Raw genomic sequence first — 19,320 nt, forward strand, 5'->3', positions numbered from 1 at the left:
GTTGGTAGCAATAACAGGCTTTGGTTGAAAGGATAAACTTTTGAATCTAACCTAAAATTTGAAGAACATTTATAAGTGCTTTTCAAATGAAGATGTATTATTCGGTCTTACAAGGTGAAAGCAGCATTTTTCTTCATGTCAATGTAAGAAACAGGTTAGGGACAATCCATGAGATATTTGCAAATATCTAAAGGTATTAAATGCTCCATCATTAAGAGGAGATTTATAGGAAGCTACTTATTCATAACAGGTCACTGGACACTATGCATAAATAAAGGCAGGATGAAATATCTCATTCAATGAAATATTTCATTCCACTGCTATAACATGCTCACTCACTGTAATTACAAAAAACTCCAAACCACAGCCATCACAGCCCTTAGGTACAATGCTATGCTATGTTAAAAGAAATTCACTATAGCAAACTGTTCCAGCAATAATTCTTAGCACCTCTGCTAATCTGTTTCTTTCAACAGATACCTCATCATTTTCATCTGAGTGATAGAGATTTGCAAAGCAGATTTGTCATATAATTTGTTTTTATATGTTAAAAATTCTTCTTCTTCTCTCTTCCATCATCTATGTGGATGATGATGAGGCCGAATGAACTCTTTCCACTTCTGTCTGTCCCGGGAGAGTTCGAACAATTCTGTCCAGTTTGGTGTCGCTTGTTGTGATTTGGTTTTCGGATCCTCTTTTATTTTGTTAAAAATTACTAACTGTAAATTAGAAATTGTAAAAGGAAAAATTTTGTGTGCTCATTTACTAGCCAGGTGCACTCCCTGTTTGAATGGTGTGTACATATACACATGCACAGCTTAGAGAGAACATTGCTATCTTATAATTCTTCTCAACTTTGAGTCATCAGCAAATAACTAAAGATCTCCAGTCAATCCACATGAATATCATTAGCAAATAAGTAAAATAGCAAGGCCCAAGCAGAAATCCATGGGAAACACCACTGGTTATCTTCCTTATGATTTTCCTTGGGCCTGGTTTGTTAAATGATTCTCATATTCTGCTTTCTCCATCTATACCTCTTTTCAGCTTCCAGTCAGCACTCTGCATATCTGTTTTTCACCTTTTTTTTTTTTTTTTTTTTTTTTATAATTTTGCCATGATTTTTTTTTTTCTGGGGATATATGTGCTGATCTATTTGACCATGTGACAACTTTGCAAGAGCAGTGTACTTAGCAGTATTCCTTTCAGTCACATATTTGTTAATTTCATGTGATATGAAAGAAGCTATAAAATTAGTCATTTCAAATTAAATATGGATAATCTCCCATACAGTATAATATGCAAAATATGTGTGACCAATTACTTGAACTGTGGAGAAGAACTAGAAAAGAGAGATCATTAGGGCACAGAATTATAAAAATATCACAACATATTCTGCATCTTTTCTTGTTTTCAGTTTATCCATATTTAATTTGAAATAAGCTATTTTTGTAAGTTCTTTCATATAAATATAAAATTATATATAAATCAAATAATTATTTATTGCAATCATAATTTAATGCTGTGATAATGAAATCTTATCCCATTTAAGTAATCAATCCATCTGAAATTAAGCATTAATTTTTAATTTTTTTTTCGTTGAGTTTGAATAAAGTGATAATTTCTTTCTTCTACGTTATGTTGCTCAAAAATAACTCAAGACTGAGGTTTTAAATAAGTTTGATTTTAATTCTGTACTCTATATCTAACTGCAACACAGCAAAATAGTTATTTTTATCTGGTCAATCAATATAACTCTAGAGTGATAACTCAATATGTAATAACTATGTAAAAAAATTTTATCTTAAAATTACATAAAATAATTTTAAAAATTTAATTAAAATTTTTTTAAAAAAAATTTAAACTTTACAATAAGTCTGAACACTATGATTACTTGAATATGAGGCATATAACTATATGCATAAACACATCTAAATTCTGGTAACTATATTGACATAACTTGCTGCTTCTGATATATCACACCATTAAAAATGCCACTGGTGTAGAGAAAAAAGTGTAAGCAGAAGTTATGGCAAATACAGTTATTAATGTAGGTCAGAATTTTGTGGGGTCAATGTCCTTAGTGGGTAACATGGTTAACTAGATCATGGTAGACAAGTCCATGAAACTAGGTCACAAAAAATTCCCTCTTGTTACTGAAAGGCAGCATAAATTCAGCTGAAAAATGTCAAAATTTTATCACTCACTGAACACAATGGAAATTATAAATGATATTATATAAGGTTGAATGGTCTTCATTATAAATATGATATCAAAGAATTTATACTGTTTATTCATTATGCCAATTATATTTAGTGCAGTTATTTACAATGGAGTCAATAGTTAACATTGATAACAGTACTTTAAGCATTTTAATTTGATAAATGAATCCCTCAAAGTAACTACATTTAATAAAAGGGGAAAAAGGTGATTACATACCCCTTGATTAGCTTGAAATTGAATAACTGGTTCAAGAGATGATGTGGCCTAAAAAAAATACTGAACTATAGTCAACCTGCTCATTCATTTACTGTTTTTTAAAGACAAAATAGTTTTTTATTAAACAAAGATTCTGTGGAGAGCATTATTAATTTTATATTAATGGTTATATGGAAACATCACTGTGTTTGCTATGACATAAGTAACTTCAGTAAATAAAAAATACTATCATGAGTTAATGAAAATTAAAAGTATGGATATTCTCCCCCACCCACATGCAAACACAAGAGAATGTCCTACGGGGTAAATAAATATTGAAATCATTATAAATATATTTAGGCAATAAACAAAAACTGCACAAGGATAAGTAGGATTAAGCTATAATTTGTACAGATCTATTCCATATTCATGTATCTACTTTACAGAAAAGACAGTGTTTGCCAAATCCAGTCACTTAAAATCTACTAGGAATTAAGTGATAAATTCATCTTAACTTATCTACAACACTACATAGCATTTTTTTTTGTCTCCAGATATTTAAAGATATGCAGAGACATTTTTAATGATTTTTAAGCAAAGAATATGCAAGTGATGCATATAACTCATTTTTGGTTCTGTAACCAGTTCTGTCTACTTCACCACACAACTCTCACACCCAGATCTTCTTTCTACCATTTTCCAACCTTTTCTTTTCCAGCTTTGCTTAAAACATCGTTTTTTTTTCTAAATTTTCATCTCAATGTTTAAATGCTGCTTTCATAAGCATCCATGGTGTAGCATGAAAGGTCATTAAGCAGCAGATGCTTTTCATTGCTCACCCTGCTTTATTAGAGACCTAAAGTGGCATGAAAAGTACCACAAATTAGGGATATATTATCTAATCTATGAGCCTATCAAGCATCCTAACCTGGTGGATTCATAGGCTGGTTATCATTTTAGTACAATGATAATTTTAAAAAAAGTTAATACTATCTCAGATTAGCTTTCCATACAAATTTATATGGATTAAGAAAGAAATTAGCCAAAACACTAAACTAGCAGTATACTAAGACAACATTCAAACCTGTTGTGAGTTATCGATCTGAGAGTTGGGTTAGAGACCACGGATATAAGTTCTTAGGAAAATTAGGAGTCTGAACAGATTGGCATCAATGGCAGAATCATATTGCTGAAGACATTAGAAGTAACTCAGCATTGTTTGCACTCAAGAATGTGTGAGTTGGACTAATCTAAGGTCACTTAAATAGAATGGGAGAGGAAAGGTTAGCAAAACAGGTGTTTGATACCAAGATAGCAGGAAAAAGACCAAGGTATAGGTAGATTGATTCAGTCAGAAGTGACTTAGAAGAATGAAATGTTAGATATGACAATATTGAAATGCTGACAAGTAATAGGCTAAATTGGTGGAAAATTGTCAATAGGAGATTATTAATAATGTAAGCTTATTAATTATTAATAATCTAATTAATATTAGATCATTAATGATCTAACATTAATTATATTACTTATAATTAATCTAATATCAATTAGATTATTAATAATCCAATTAACATTAGATTAATTTTTGATCTAATATTAATCTAATTAATGAACTGAGTGGTGTCACAGTAGTCTGAGCATCCCTTGAGGGTATATATCAGGAAATTGATGATGTTCAGTCCCTTAATTTTCCTTAGAACTCTCATATCTACTATTGCCAGTCTTGTTTATTTTATTACTTATTTTCTAGATCAGTTTTAGACCCACATGTTAAAATTGATTTTAAATTAATGCTGTCTTGTATACAGTTTAGCTTTAGGTGATTCAGGCTGATTTCTCTTTTATTCCATATAAATTAATTCAACTGACTTCCCGCTACACTAGCTTTGTTGGTCCATTATTTATTTCAACTGGTTGGACAAGCACATAGCATTTAAACATCCATCCTACTGTGAAAAATGGATAACACTAGATCAAAATTACTTCATGGAGTCTAGAAACTCATCATGGGATGCCCACACTAATGTTCACAAACAAAAAACCTATCATACCTCTCCTCAAACTCATTCAATATCAGAGCAATCACAACCAATTCTGGCAATTCATTTCACTTATTCACCACTCTCCATGCAAATGACTTCTAGTTCTCTATTTGTCATATATTAAAAATTTTTCTTTGCATTCAATATCATAAAACCTCTTTAATGTCTTATAAGTTTATATCATGTTCCCCTCTTTTTACCTATCAACTAAACTTTGTAACTTGCACAACTTCAACCTATCCTCATGCAGTGCACGTTGTCGTGCAAATGAAAACCAGTTGTTGTGGAGCAGTTCTTTCCTGACATATAGCATGTAAGCATACAGACGTCACATTACTCCTAAATAATACTGACCATTCACTGTGGTGTCCTCAGGAACAAATTTGTGGTGGATAATTCCACCATGAATTTGTTCTGGCCACCTTGGCCATCCACAACATGATTCATCCTCCAGGGATGTCTCCCCCTATGCTGACAACCAACAGAACACCTGTGCATGGCTCAGACAGTCATCGCTGTAAACTTTTTTTTTTCAGGTCTTGGTGCACTTTTTGTAACAGTTTTTTCTAATTTACAGTAAAATTTTATTATAGCTCTTTGATCATGATGCAACTTCTGACATGCCCCACTCTTACTTCAACAGCTGCCACACAAAAACTGCTGCGTCACCAGACTCAAAAGTTGCACCTGTGATTACAACACACTCTAGCAGTCAAAACTATAAACACGTTTGTTACTTTTATTCAAAGGGCTGCCCTGTAAAAAATCAATCTCATTACTTAATGGGCACACCGTGTGTGTGTGTGTGTGTGTGTGTGTGTGTGTGTGTGTGTGTGTGTGTGTGTGTGTGTGTGTGTGTGTGTGTGTGTGTGTGTGAGGGTTAATCGGGTAGGAGTTAGATGGATGAATAATATCACTAAGCACGGGCTGCAGAAAAAGAAAATGCTGTGGAAGGTATATAAAGAGAAAGGTGACAGCAAGCTCATGAACAATACAAGGTTCAGTCAAGAAAGGCAAAATCAGATTATCAGAAGAATTTAGCCATGCAGGCCAAAGGAAATCCTAAAGAGTTCTTTCGGTGATGATGGTCGAGAGGAGATGGAAGCAGATAAAATAGTTGAGTTACTGAATGACCACTTTGCAAGCTAGTGAGGATACTGCTTTAACCTATGTGAGAGACACTTGTGGAAACAGAGGTGGATGAATTACGATATTGCAGAATCTCAATGTAAATACAGTTGTGGGATTAGATGGTATCAGCTCAGGTTTTGCAATAATGTGCAAGGAAACTGGCAATGCTTCTGACTAGGCTCTTTGATTTGTCTCAGCTCTGACAGAGTTCCAAGAGAGAGTAGAAGGAGGGCAAATTAATTCCCTTTCATAAGGGAGGTTTTAAGACTGCAGTAGCAAATTATAGTCCAATCAGTATCTTAGGAGTGGTCATAAAAGTGCTCGAAAAATTGGCCAAAAAAGAGAATTCAAGAATGGGTGGATAAAAATATGATACTGTATGAGGGGCAACGTGGATTTGTAAAGGGTCGTGATGCCTTAGTAATTTACTAACTTTTTTTATAATAGAGTAACAGCTGAGTCGGATAAAGGAAATGGCTATACGATGATTTTGAAAAAGGAATTTGACAGAGCACCACATGGAACACTGTTATATGCAAAATATTGAAAAATATGACATTGGTTAAGCAAATAAGAGGGTGGCTGCTGGATAGATATCAAAAAGTGGTATATGGAGGGACAGAATCGAGGTGAAAACAGGTGACTAGTGGTGTGCTACAAGGTTCAGTGCTCGAACCATTGCTGTTTAAATTGTACATAAATGATATAGGAAATAACCTGAAAGGAAATATTCAGTTGTTTGCTGATGATGCGAAATTAGGTAGAGTAATAGTTAATCAAGGTGATGTGGAGAGCATGCAGGACGAGTTAAATAGACTGTCAGTATGGGCAAAAGTTAATGAGTGTCAGTTTAATATTGAGAAATGTAAAGTTATGCACTTTGGGAAAAATAGATTACAAGCTGTTTATCACATTGATGGCACTGTACTCCAGGAAACAGATGAAGCTAGAGATTTAGGGGTGGTGTAGACAGAAAGTTAAAGTTTAGAGGACATATTGCTAAGGTTGTTTAGCATCCATGCACCTGTGCATGGATGCAGTCAGAATATGCAGGATACGACACCCCAATCAAAACACCCACATTGGTCAATCTATACAGGAAATTCTTCGAGAACATGTCATGGAAGCCAGAGTGATCAGCCATGCATTTCCCATATTGAATGGCTGCCTCGTTCACCTGATTTGACACCTGTGACTTCTGGCTATGGAGATTTCTCAAAGACAAGGTTTACTGGGATTATCCTGATAACTTGCCAGCACTGAAAGACAGCATAACACTAAATGTGTGCAACATCAGTCCTGACTGGTTGTGTTGTGTCCCATTTTATGATTTTTATTCTATCTAGTAATTTCCTCTTATCTATGTTCTTCTATTATCTATGCTCGAGATATCACCAAAATTTTTTACTAATACTTAAGTTATTTCTCCCCTTAGTACCCCTAATATTTGTATTTATACTGAGCCTTTTGGGATATTTAGTTTGAGATATTATATACAAAAACAAGGAGAAAGAACTCAAATATGTCTGAAAGTGTAACTATGTTGCAGTCGTGACACTTTATCTCGTTTCATAACACATTAATTTCCCACGTGATTAGGTTCGTATTTTTCAAGTGGTGCATTGGACAGCAATTTCAGACAACTGTTTTATCATTGAACAAAGGTTTATTAAATTCCTTAACATGATACAATTCAAATTTTAGTTATTACTCAATTCAATGCTATACTAAATATTTACAAACTAACATTAGCTTATCACAAGTAATTAGGCTATGATCCAATAGTGGGTATTACGATCATGCCGCCATAACAATTCAACACATAACTTCATGTGACATGGACATATAAGATTAATTCACACTATTTAACTATTCAAACTTAAGTAGATTAACTAAACCTTTTACTGCACTAACACACAACTATGACATTTTAACTTTCCTATACATTACAATAGACATGCAAAATTCTCAGGACACTTAATTATTCATATAACATTAACACTAGCTAGCTTACTTTTAATATATTCTGTCAGATACTAAAATCCTAGTATAAATTTTCCTTGGTCACTTCAACAGTTCCGTATTAGAATAATGATACCTATTACAGACAAATTTTAGTTAACATTAGATATATTTTACAGTACCTTTCTTTCTTAAGTTTTTCGTATGGGCCTTTACCTTTTTCTGATTGAACTAGCTTGGTATAACCTCTCCGATAATCTGTTTCCCCTACGTTCCTTTTGGAATTGAACTTTGCTTACGCGGTCTTAACCTCTCGTAACTTAGGACACACTTTGAATCATCTATATAACGGCTGTACAACTCGCGACGTGGATATCGATATCTTTACAGCTTTCCCTTTCTCGTGATTGTCACCGAAGTTGAAACACAAAGAATATGTTTCCTTTTCTTTGACTCTATGGCATTCTTCGCTTCTTACATAGGAAATCTGGAATCGAAATCCCGCTCACTTTTGTTTCCATGTTGTGACGACGGAGATATAACCCCAGTCTCCACTCAGGAAAACCGCGTGAAACTTATGCCATGGAGCTCGTAGAGAACTCCTCGGGAACAGAACCAAAACAAAAACCAAAAAGCCCTGTGTGTGTGTGGGGAGGGGGGGGTTCCAACCCTTTTATACCTGCTCTCCTAACAGCACCTTTTTTAACTTCTTTTCTCTGCCCCTTCTTGATTTTACTTCACTGACCAATTAGGGTGGCATTTTTCTGCCAAACGTCCTTTGGTCGGCGATCCAAACGATGTATCAATCCGGGAATCGGCCCTAAGCGATTTTCTGTTGTTTTTCTTGTGCTAGCCTCTAACTTAATCCCCTTTCAAATTTTCTCTATGAATTTACTTAATATTTTAATCTCTAGCCTCTCACATACCATCTTTTATGAATAATCCTTTTCTGTCTTATTTAGTTAAATTTTCTCTTTTATATCATATTACAACATTAACATATTCTTTCTTTTTGTTAGTTAGTTCAACCAAACACCTTTATATTTTATTGGATGCAAGAATATTTCCTTTTCTTTTAAATAATTCATTTAAATTAGCTATTAGCTTTTATGCAGGGTTTTTAATTTATTTCTCTTCATGTTACACCATGATAGCTGAGAATTCTACATTCTTAAGATATCAGGTGTAACAGTTGCGTTCTGCTGCTGAACACACTGTGCAAAGGATACAGTTTGTGGCATACTGGTAAGAGCAGTACAGCTCATGAATGCATAATAAAGTGAATAAAAATGTTATTTATGCTTGTGTGCTTTTCTCCTTCTTGCAACACTGAAAAATGACTACAATGCTTTCTTCCCCTCAGATATCGCTTCCTCATGATGCACAATTTATTCCTGCAGAGGTTCACACCATTTGGATCACTGGCTGGCACTTCACAATGTCTTAAACAGAGATACTTTAATTTTGATCACCCAATATGTCAATGAGTTGCTCTCACCAATATAAAACCCCATTCACAGTTCTGGTGATTGCAGCATTCTCCTCTTACATAGCAGACACTGCATTTCACAAACACCTCAAGCTTCAAGTATCCTAAACAGTGATCTGATCTCCCTATCATCCTTCAATGGGGCATTAACAACCAAGACATCTTCAATACTTCTCTTGCCTTTCATAGTTGAATCTTACCTCTTAAGAGTTATATTATAACAGTAGATGCCAGATGAGTATGAAATATTGTAACGATGATACAGGATAGACACAGGTTCTGAAGCACAAGTTTAAGCATTTGGAAGGGAGGGAGGGGTAGGAGAGAAGTATACCAGCAGAACCAAATATTAGTTGGTATCCAATCTATAGGAATTCTTCCGCAGTCGGTCTTTTGGAAGATAAGAGGCATGCAATGAGAAGTTACTGGTAAAGTGGGAGATACTTGCCTTGAATCTTCAGTGTAGGAGTTGGAGAAGAATGCTCTCAACATAAGGCTTGAAAAATGCACTTGTCTGCTCATCCGTGATAAGCGTGAATTTTTAGTTAAGTAAAAATATCGATTTCAGTTTAATCGTCAGTTTTGTTTATGTATGTTGTAAATAGTTTTTTGTATGTTTACCCTTACATTTTTTGTATGTTTATCCTTACTTAGGGAATGCTGGTCATTACAAATGCCTGCTTTGTTGATTATCACTGATTTCGTTGTAATGGAATACAACTAATAAGAGGATAGCATATGCACATACCATTTTATCTTCAGAGAGCACTCATTCTTACCCTGAGATAATTATTAATCATGCTTATGGAACATGTAGAATTTGAACAAGAAATAGTGGATAATAAAAATTGGAAAGTTGAGAAAGAAGTATTACAGATTTTTTTTTTCCCCTCTAAATATATTTTCATACTGATTCTAATCTAAATAGTGTTCAATGGTTTTCTGAGTTGCCACAGCATCATGGGACATCACTGGCACTGTTCATTTGACAATGAACAGCCAATCAGAATTCAGAAACCACAAACTGGTAAACTTAAGGATGATTTGACTTTGGATTCACTGATATTCTTTGTTCTGCTGTTGAGTGGAGCAGTACATGCCAAGTGGGTACTGAAGCTATTAAATTCTAATACTAGAACAATCCTATTTACTGAATATTGGACTTTTAGGTGAAATGGAGGGGGAAGAAGGCCTTTGTTCCAATAATAATCATCTGTTATTCACTTGGGACAGGTTCGTCTGAAAATCGAGATGTAAGCGGAAGATATAAAATATTAATACCAGAAACACTTACATTTAATATTTTTATTGTAAAATTTTTCGGCTGAGTTTCATAGCCATTTTCAATACAGTTATAGGAAAACTCAAAAAAGAACAATTTAATTAAAAGCATGTGAAATTATGTGCAATATCGGCTGCAGGAGAATAGCTCAATTTGCATTAATAGATATTCAAAATAAATTACAATAAATTGGAAGTTAATTTTTTTAAAATTATAAACAATATTTAATTACAATTATAGCACACATTGAATGGTAAGTATTGGTTAATATAATTTTCCAAAATTGAGAAAGTTAGGATACAAGAAAGAGTATATAGGGGATTAGTTTCTATATCAAAATGAAAAAGGTGTACAAATGTTTTAAAAAATAAAGTCAAGAAAGAAGCTTTCAGAAGTGATGCTGGTATTTATTATTATATAAAATTTATCATACACTGCTCACAACAATTAGGGGATATTTTAGTTTCTATCAGATAATTATAAATTTCTGCAAATAATTATAACTATTGGGTACTTTATACATGAATAAATATTTCTTACTTATGGATAGGGCGTAATTGATGAGATATTGTTTAAATAATCAATATTTATTACAAATTTAACAAATCATACATTTTAGCGTTAGCAGAGTAAGAAATGATTGTCAGGAATACAAAAATATTTTGGGAAAATTTAGAGAAAAGAGCAAAGCTAATAATAATGGCAAAAGCCTGTTGGATTTCTGCTCAAAACATGGACTGGTTATTACTAACATAATGTTCCAACATAAAAATGTGCACAAATTCACATGGAGAGAAGAGGCAAGGAATAAGAAAAGTCTCATTGACTGTTATTGTTGATAGTGATGTTTTCTCCCTGTTGCAGGACACCAGAGTGTACAAAGGATTTGAAATTGGAAGTGATCACTATTTAGTCTTGAGCAGGATAAAATTGAATTTCATATTGAAAAGAATAACATGTAAGAAAGTTTTAAAGAGAATAAAAGTTGAGCAGCTTTCAGATGTGAACTGGATTAAAATACACAAAGATTACTGAAGAAAAAATGAAAGAGTTTGAGAACAGCAACCAAACCTTGGAGATTCACTGATTCAGCCAAAGAGGCATGTGGTGAGGTTGTCTGCAAGGATAGAAAAATCAGAACTCCATGGTGGACACAGGAAGTTAAAGAGGCAGTGAAGGAAAAGAAGAAAACATATCAAAAGTTCCTGGCAAATAAGTCAGCTTGTGCTCTTAGAGAATACAGAGACAAATGCAAGAAAGCTAAATACTGTGTAAAACTAGCTAAACAAAAGTCATAGGAAGACTTTGGTAAGAACATAGAAAATAAATATCAAGAAGGTGGTAAGATATTCTGGAGGTTGTTGAAGAAGCTCAGAAATGGAGGAATGAGTGCTGTAAAAGGAGTTAGAGATTATAAAGGTGACAAGAAAACAGGAGAAAAAGACATCCTTGAGGTATGGAGTAATTACTTCGAAAAATTGCTAAATGAAACAAAAAGTGATGGCAGTGGTAAAAAACACTCAGCAGGCATACAGTCAGGAATGCATATCCATACTTGAAGTAGAAAAAACCTTCAAAGGCTTGAAATGTGGTGGAAAGGCATCAGGAGTAGGTGATATTCGACCAGAAATGCTTAAGTATGGTGGTATAAAAGTCTTACAGTGGCTGCACTGCATACTTCAGAAAGCCTGGATAGAAGGACAAATTCCCAATGATTGGAGTAGAGCTCTCATAGTACCCACATATAAAAATGGAATTAAAACTGAATGCGAGAATTACAGAGGTATTTCCGTACTGAGTGTTCCTGGAAAGATTTATGCAAGTATACTTGAGAAACGGTTGAGAAGAATTGTGAAAGAAAAGCTTGGTGAAGAACAAGCTGGATTCAGGCCAAATAGAGGCTGTCAGTATCAGATCTTCACTTTACGACAAATAGTTGAGAAAGCATGGGAATATAACAAAGATCTATATTTAAGTTTTGTCGATCTGAAAAAGGAATACAACAAGGTGCCAAGAGAGAAGCTATTCAATACGCTACGGTTATATGGTGTCAATGGGGCATTATATGAAGCAATACTCAGTCTTTATTTGTGTTGTAAGTCAGCAGTTAGAATTGAAGGAAGTACAGGAAGATGGTTTAATGTGAAATTTGGTGTGAGACATGTACATACATTATCCCGTCTATTATTCATTATCTATATGGATCACATTATGAAGGAAAGTGGTATTAAACATGATATTAAAATTGGAGATGTTAATGTCAACTCTTTGCTTTATGCAGACAATGTCATACTTCAAAATAAATCCGCTACAAGTCTGCAAGATTCCTTGACTAAATTGAGTAACTGTTGTAATAGATATGGTATTAAGGTCAGCAATAAAAAGATAAAGACAATGAAATAGGCAGAATTGTTGAAAATGTCAAATGCGTTGGGAACAGAGAACCTGTGGAACAAGTAAAACATTTCAGCTACTATTTTTAGTGAAGATGGTAAATTAAATATAGAAATAGACAACAGAATCAACAAAGCTGGTATGGTAGGAAGTCAATTGAATAAATTCATATGGAATAAGAGAGAAATTAGTCTGAACACTAAATTAGTTAGCTGTATACAAGACAGTGTTCAAACCAGTTTTAACTTATGGATCTGAGAGCTGTGTCAGAAGTAAAACATTTGACCAAAGACCGCAGATATGAGAGTCCTGAGAAAGATTAGAGGTGTGAACAGATGGCATCAGTGGCAATATCATATTAAAAACGAGGATATTAAGAAAGAACTTGACATTATAAGCATCAAGGAATGCATTAGCAGAGCTAATCTAAGGTGGTATGGTCACTTAAACCGAATGGGAGAGGAAAGATTAGTAAAATAAGTGTTCTCTGCCAGGTTGGCAGGAAAACGACCAGAGGAAGACCAAGATATAGGTGGGTTGATACTGTACAAAGTGCCTTAGACGATAGAAATATAAGATCTGATAATGTTGGAGTTTTGAGAAGTAACAGACTGATTTGGAGGAAAATTGTAGATAGGAAGTTAGTAATGATGTAAATTTTTCATGTAGTACTATCATATCCTGTGAAATAATTTTAACAAGAATAGCCAAAAACACTTCTGTTAATTTTTAATAGGGTGTATGGTCTCCATTAACAGCCAAAACAGCACTACATCTTGATTGCATGGACTGGATAAGATGATCAAACAGTTCTTGTGCGATATTTCCCCACTCTTCTGTGAGAGCAATTTTGAGCTCTTAAAGCAATCATGGTGGCACCAGTCGAGCAGAAATGCACCCACCTAAAGCATCCCAAGCACGTTCAATTGGATTACAATCTATGAACAGGGAGGCCAGTCCATTTGATCAATACCCTCTTCCTCAAGCCACTCTTGTACCAAATTTGCACGGTGTGTATGAGCATTGTCATCCATAAAAATGAATTCTTTGTCAATTGCAGCAGCATATGGATTAACCATATGTTCCAAAATCTTATTGCGATACCTTTGGGCTGTTAAGGAAAACTGTTTCTGATAAAATAGAGATCAGTATGGCCACCTATACTTATTCCAGTCCATACCATCAAACTCCCATCTTGATGTTGTTGGGATCTTTCACGAACAAACTGTGGATTATTTCTTGTTCCACTCTCATGCCATATCAATATACATCGGTTATCCAGTTGCAGACTGAACCTGGACTCGTCACTAAAAAGTACACGTGCCCGATCTTCATTTGTCCAACTGCTGTGTTCCTGTGCCCAAATTCTTCAGGCTCTTTTGTGATTTGCAGCAAGTGCAATGCAAACCATTGGTCTTCGAGCATATAAACCTATGACATGAAGACGATTTCGAACATTTCCCGTCTCCAGAAAGCGATTTCAAAGTCGTGAAATTACGATCTGAGATACATGACACGCTTGAGTGACAACTTGGTGCATTTGTCCAGCTTCTAATCAACCAATGGTTCTCCAAGCCATGAATTCTGGGATATCATGTTGCTCTGCCATTTTTAAAAAAATAATGGGTGGTTGGTGACAAGTTTACAATTGAAGTGATAATTATGCACTGTGGAAGTGAGCGCAACAAGCCACTCTTTTGTAACCCCCCCCACATGCTAATACAGCTAAGACACGTTTCGAGAAGTCTTAACATGATTTTGTTATGCAGTTGCATGTTCTACTGTTGTATATTAAGAATATTTTAAAATAAATGTTACATTTGTAAATTATTTTTAAAACTTTATAATTTATAAGAAAATCAAAATTTTCCCTAATTGTTTTGAGCAGTATATTTCAGAGATGAAAATCTAGTAAATTATATTAGACAAGAAATTGCATTCTTGTTTTAATAATTTACACCTAATCATGAGTAAATAGTCTACGCACGAAGTATCTTCATGCGTAGATGACATGATATCAAATTACCCTAGCATTCTTTCAGGTGTGTATATTGCTATGCATACATACACACCTGAAAACTATCCAAAAAAATAAAAAGCAAAAATTTTTACATCTCTAATCCAGAGCATTTTAATACATTAATACCCCTTTCACTTTCTGGATGGACACTTACTTCAAGTGATGGTAGACATCTACTTATCTTTTACCTAACAACTAATGATGGGGTCCTACAAGGCTTGATTTGTCTCATCCACTCTCTTCCTTCTATACAAGTGATTTACTCCTGCTGACTGCCAAATCCAGTACATTGCACTCCTTTTCATTTGACAAACCCTGCAGGTGTGTAGAGCAAAGCACAAATCATCACAACTTCAGAACTCTAACCTCTACTACCTTCTCCAATCTTCAAAGTATTCATCAATGGGGTTTGGATAACATTATCACTTCAATGCTAGCAAAACACAGCTCTGCATATTTCCCACAAAAACAAACCCTGTTCTTACATTCTTACCCTTCACAATACTCAAATCTCTATTCAAGATGAGATTCATCGTCTCAGATTAACTCTAATTTCTAATCTCTCTTGGCACAAACAAACATATCACAAATATTGCCTCCTCTACATAAAAAAAAAAAAATTAAAAAATAAAAATTAAAAAAAAATAAAATAAAAATTGGCCTTCTCTTTTGTTCGAGGCATTCCTTTCACTCCAAAAATCTCTTAACCTTACACAAAGAATAAATCTACCTGACCATTATATATACTTCTCTCATACCTGAGGTGGTGCCATGAGCTCCATGAAAATACTGGATTTTATACAGAAAAATAGCAGATTGATTGAAGACCCTCAGTTTCACTAATACACTTCTCACTCACTTTCACACAGGTATTCAGTCTCCACAGCCTGCATCTTCTATAAACAGAGAGTGATCATAATTAAAGTATCCCTGTTTAAGGCCTTGTGGTTTGCCATCCAGTGATCCAAATGCTGCAAAACTTTGCAGGAATACATCATGCGCCATGCGGTATTTGAAAGAAAAAAGTACTCCTTAATTTTATTTGGAAGTACTTTTTTTTTTTTTTTTTTTACACCAAATGCATGGAATTTGCATATCACAAAACTTGGCAGGAGCCAGGAGAGGATTTTAAAAAGATAAACATAGGATTTTTCTCTTCATTTTGGTTGTTAATACCATCCACAGTGAAGACATTAACCTTGTCCAATGTGCTTTGCTCATGAAGCTGCACTACCTAAACAATTGGAATGCTGTTGCTGCACTCCAAGAATTTCGTCGCATGAACAAATGTTGACAGGTCCACTATCTCCATGTGCTCTGCGATGATTATTCTGAAGAAATGGGATCATTGGGAGTTAGACCTAGCAGAGGTCACAAACCAATCAGTTCACAACAAGTGAATGAAGTTGCTACCGCTGTTGTGGAGTAGGCCATAAACAACAGCATTGGTTCCTAAAGTGCAAGTGCTGTATCATGACAAATGTTGACAGGTCCACTATCTCTATGTGCTCTGCAATGAATGAATAGTCATTCTGAAGAAATGAAATGATTGGGAGTTAGACCTAGCAGAGGTCGCAAACCAATCAGTTCACAACAAGTAAATGAAGTTGCTACTGTCGTTGTGGAGTAGGCCATAAATAACAGCATAGGTTCCTGAAGTGCAAGTGCTGTATCATGACAAATGGATGTGTCTTACACAACTGTCTGGAAAACTCTACTTAAGATTCTGCATACCCACTTAAGTTAATCCTGACACAGGAGATGAAACCCTGAAGGATTTTGAAAGTCAACTGACGTTAACGTTAACATTATTTGCTTGAGTGGAGTTGGACGCTGCATGGCCGTAGATGATTTTGTGGGGAGATAAGGCTCACTTTTGCCTGAACAGAGCTGTGAATATCCACAATTGCTAGGTATGGGCTACACCAGGGATTCTCAACCTATGGTATGCGTACCACTGGTGGTACGTGAGCCACTGCCTTACTGGTACATCTAATATCTTGAATTAAATATAGTGGTACGCCACTGGAAAAGGTTGAGAACCCCTGGGCTACACAAAACCCGCATGAAATCCAACAAGTTACTGTCTGGTGCAGGTTGACAGCTTCATTTATCATTGGAACATTCTTTGAGGATGTTTGCCAGTCAGGTATTGTGACCTATTGCAATCCTCCATACATCAGCTGATCTGTACAGGAGGTTTTTTTTAGAGAACATTTCACAGAAGCCAGAGTGATCAGCAATGTGTTTTCTACTGCATGGCTGCCTCATTCACTTGATCTTTCCCCCGTGACTTCTGGCAGTGGGGATTTCTCAAACACAAGGTTTATCAGGATCATTCTGATAACTTGCTGGCACTGAAAGACAGCATAACTCAGAATGTGTGCAAAATCAGTCCCAACCAGCTGCATTCTGCCATTGAATACACTGTATAAAGGATGCAGTCCGTGGCATATACCAGGAAGGGAAGCACATTGAACAGCCCACGAATGCATAATGGAAGTGAATAAAAATATGTAATGTATGCTTGTGTTGCTTTTTTCCATCTTATGCAGAAAAATTACTACATAAACATTCAGTATGCCATATTGTGACCTATTGCAATATGATAAACAATTTTGTTGTGCCACAGCTATAGCAGCACCTGTGCATGGATTCAGTTATTTTAATGCAGAATGGGACACCTCCACACCTCAGTTGATCTGTACAGGTTTTTTAGAAAACATTTCAGAGAAACCAGAGTTATCAACCATGTGTTTTCTACTGCATGGCTGCCTCATTCACCTGATCTTGGTGATTTTTTTCAGATATCGCTTCTGCATGACACAATGTATTCCTGCAAAGTTTTGCACCATTTGGATCACTGGGTGGTGCTTCACAAGATCAAAAACAGGAATATTTTAATTTTGGTCACCCTGTGCTTCTATGGCTGCTGTTCATCAGCACTCGCATCAATAATTCCTCCACCCTCTTGCAAATCTGTCCAAAGACATGCAGCAGCTAACCAACACCCTGTCACAGTTCAACTCCAAACACACAGAACAAATTTCTCCTTTTCATTTATCCCTTCCAATTTTGCTCTCTGGAACAGTCTTCCACCATATGTTTCTCAAGAAATACAACCCACAGCTTTTCAAATCAAATGTGAATAACTTCCTTATTGCCCATCCATGGTATTAGTGTAGTATAAGTTGACCAACCTCTCATGGATAGGTTCTCCATAAAAAAAATGTTATGCTACTTGCAAACCAAGAGATGATCATATAGGGGTACAGGAAAATGAGTGAATTATTGATTTAGATGTAGCACTGTCACTTAGGGTGTGAGAGGTCCTGGGTTCAAATCTGGAAAGAGCTTATTTATGGCTCTGTAATGTAGTGTGGTTTGAAGAATAATGGGATCTGGAAAAGAACGGAGTTTAATTCTCATCGTGATGAGAGAAATCTTTATATGTGCTTTTATTCAACTGAAGGTAAGTTTAGCCCATTGCACATAACGATAGCAAAGTTTTTCATCCCCTTGAAAACTTGAGTTTTTCATTCTCCCCCACCACCACCCCCCACATATACAGGCAAAATCAACCAAAGAATGTGTGCAATTAAGAGACAAATATACTAATAATGGGCAGTAGATGATGGATAAGTGATGCATTGTGTTGAAGGAAGAGATGAAAAAAAAAAAAATTCATTAAACTCACTAATATTTTGCTGGTTTTCTACTAAACATTATCAGAGCACAATTGCAACTGTGACAGGCACACAGCACTGAGTTAAGTAACTGTGGAAAATAATTCCAGTTGTAACTGAAAACAGAAATGTCTTTACAATAGTGTAATCTATGGGTCAGACAATCATAAGTTAATTTAGAGAAGCTAGGGAATCAAGTTTTAAAATTATGTCTTCCAGATCTTTGACAAATTAAGGCACCCATACTTCTTATGGGAGAGTGAGTCATAGCTGATGCTGAAGTCTCTCAGACTTACGCCTTCTGTGTAATATAGATGTTTCCTCCCCTTCTTATCCTATATGAAGTATCTAGAGCAGTGGTTCCCAACCTTTTTCCACTTGCATACCCCTTTTAAACCCATTTCTATAAATTGTACCCCTTGTTTTTAAATACTGACACTTTTGTTCAGTGCCTATCTTAATGTAATACACTTACTTATACTCAGTCAATAACTGAACTAATAACGCGTCAATAATGTCTAAAGTCAATAACACGTACCCCCGGTTGGGAACCGATGATCTAGAGCATCATCTGCCAATCTTGACTTGTCATACAGATGATCGTGGATGTAATTTTTGTGTTTTTCAAAGAGGATACTAACTAATATATCAGTCTGTCTAAAGTAGATCAAACTGCAGGCAAGAGGAACTTTACAAACTCCAGAATGTTCAAGAGGATGCAGTTGATCTTTAGGAGAACATATGAAGGTTGAATGACAGGTTTGAAAGTGACACGGAGATCATATTTCCAAAGAACTTTGGCTATTTTTTTCTGATGTACATTTAGCATACGAAATAGGAATGCTTTGATCCTCCATCCCTCTTACACTCAACATATAGGATCAAAGCAAAGCATT

At 35.2% G+C, this 19,320-nt stretch overlaps 1 protein-coding gene across 1 annotated transcript in view; it reads right to left on the reverse strand.

The window, feature by feature from the left end:
• The window catches only part of Su(Tpl) (Suppressor of Triplolethal), a 236,481-nt gene that overhangs the window by 198,857 nt on the left and 18,304 nt on the right, over window positions 1–19,320 (reverse strand). The window contains exon 2 of the mRNA XM_090394333.1: window positions 2,440–2,487. Coding sequence (XP_090250459.1) covers window positions 2,440–2,487 — 48 coding nt within the window. The remainder of the gene's footprint in view (window positions 1–2,439; window positions 2,488–19,320) is intronic.

The sequence above is a fragment of the Typopeltis vanoorti genome, chromosome 6 (assembly GCF_054136105.1).
Source record: "Typopeltis vanoorti isolate ZY-2024b chromosome 6, IOZ_Tvanoo_1.0, whole genome shotgun sequence".
In the NCBI taxonomy this organism is placed as follows: Eukaryota; Metazoa; Arthropoda; class Arachnida; order Uropygi; family Thelyphonidae; genus Typopeltis; species Typopeltis vanoorti.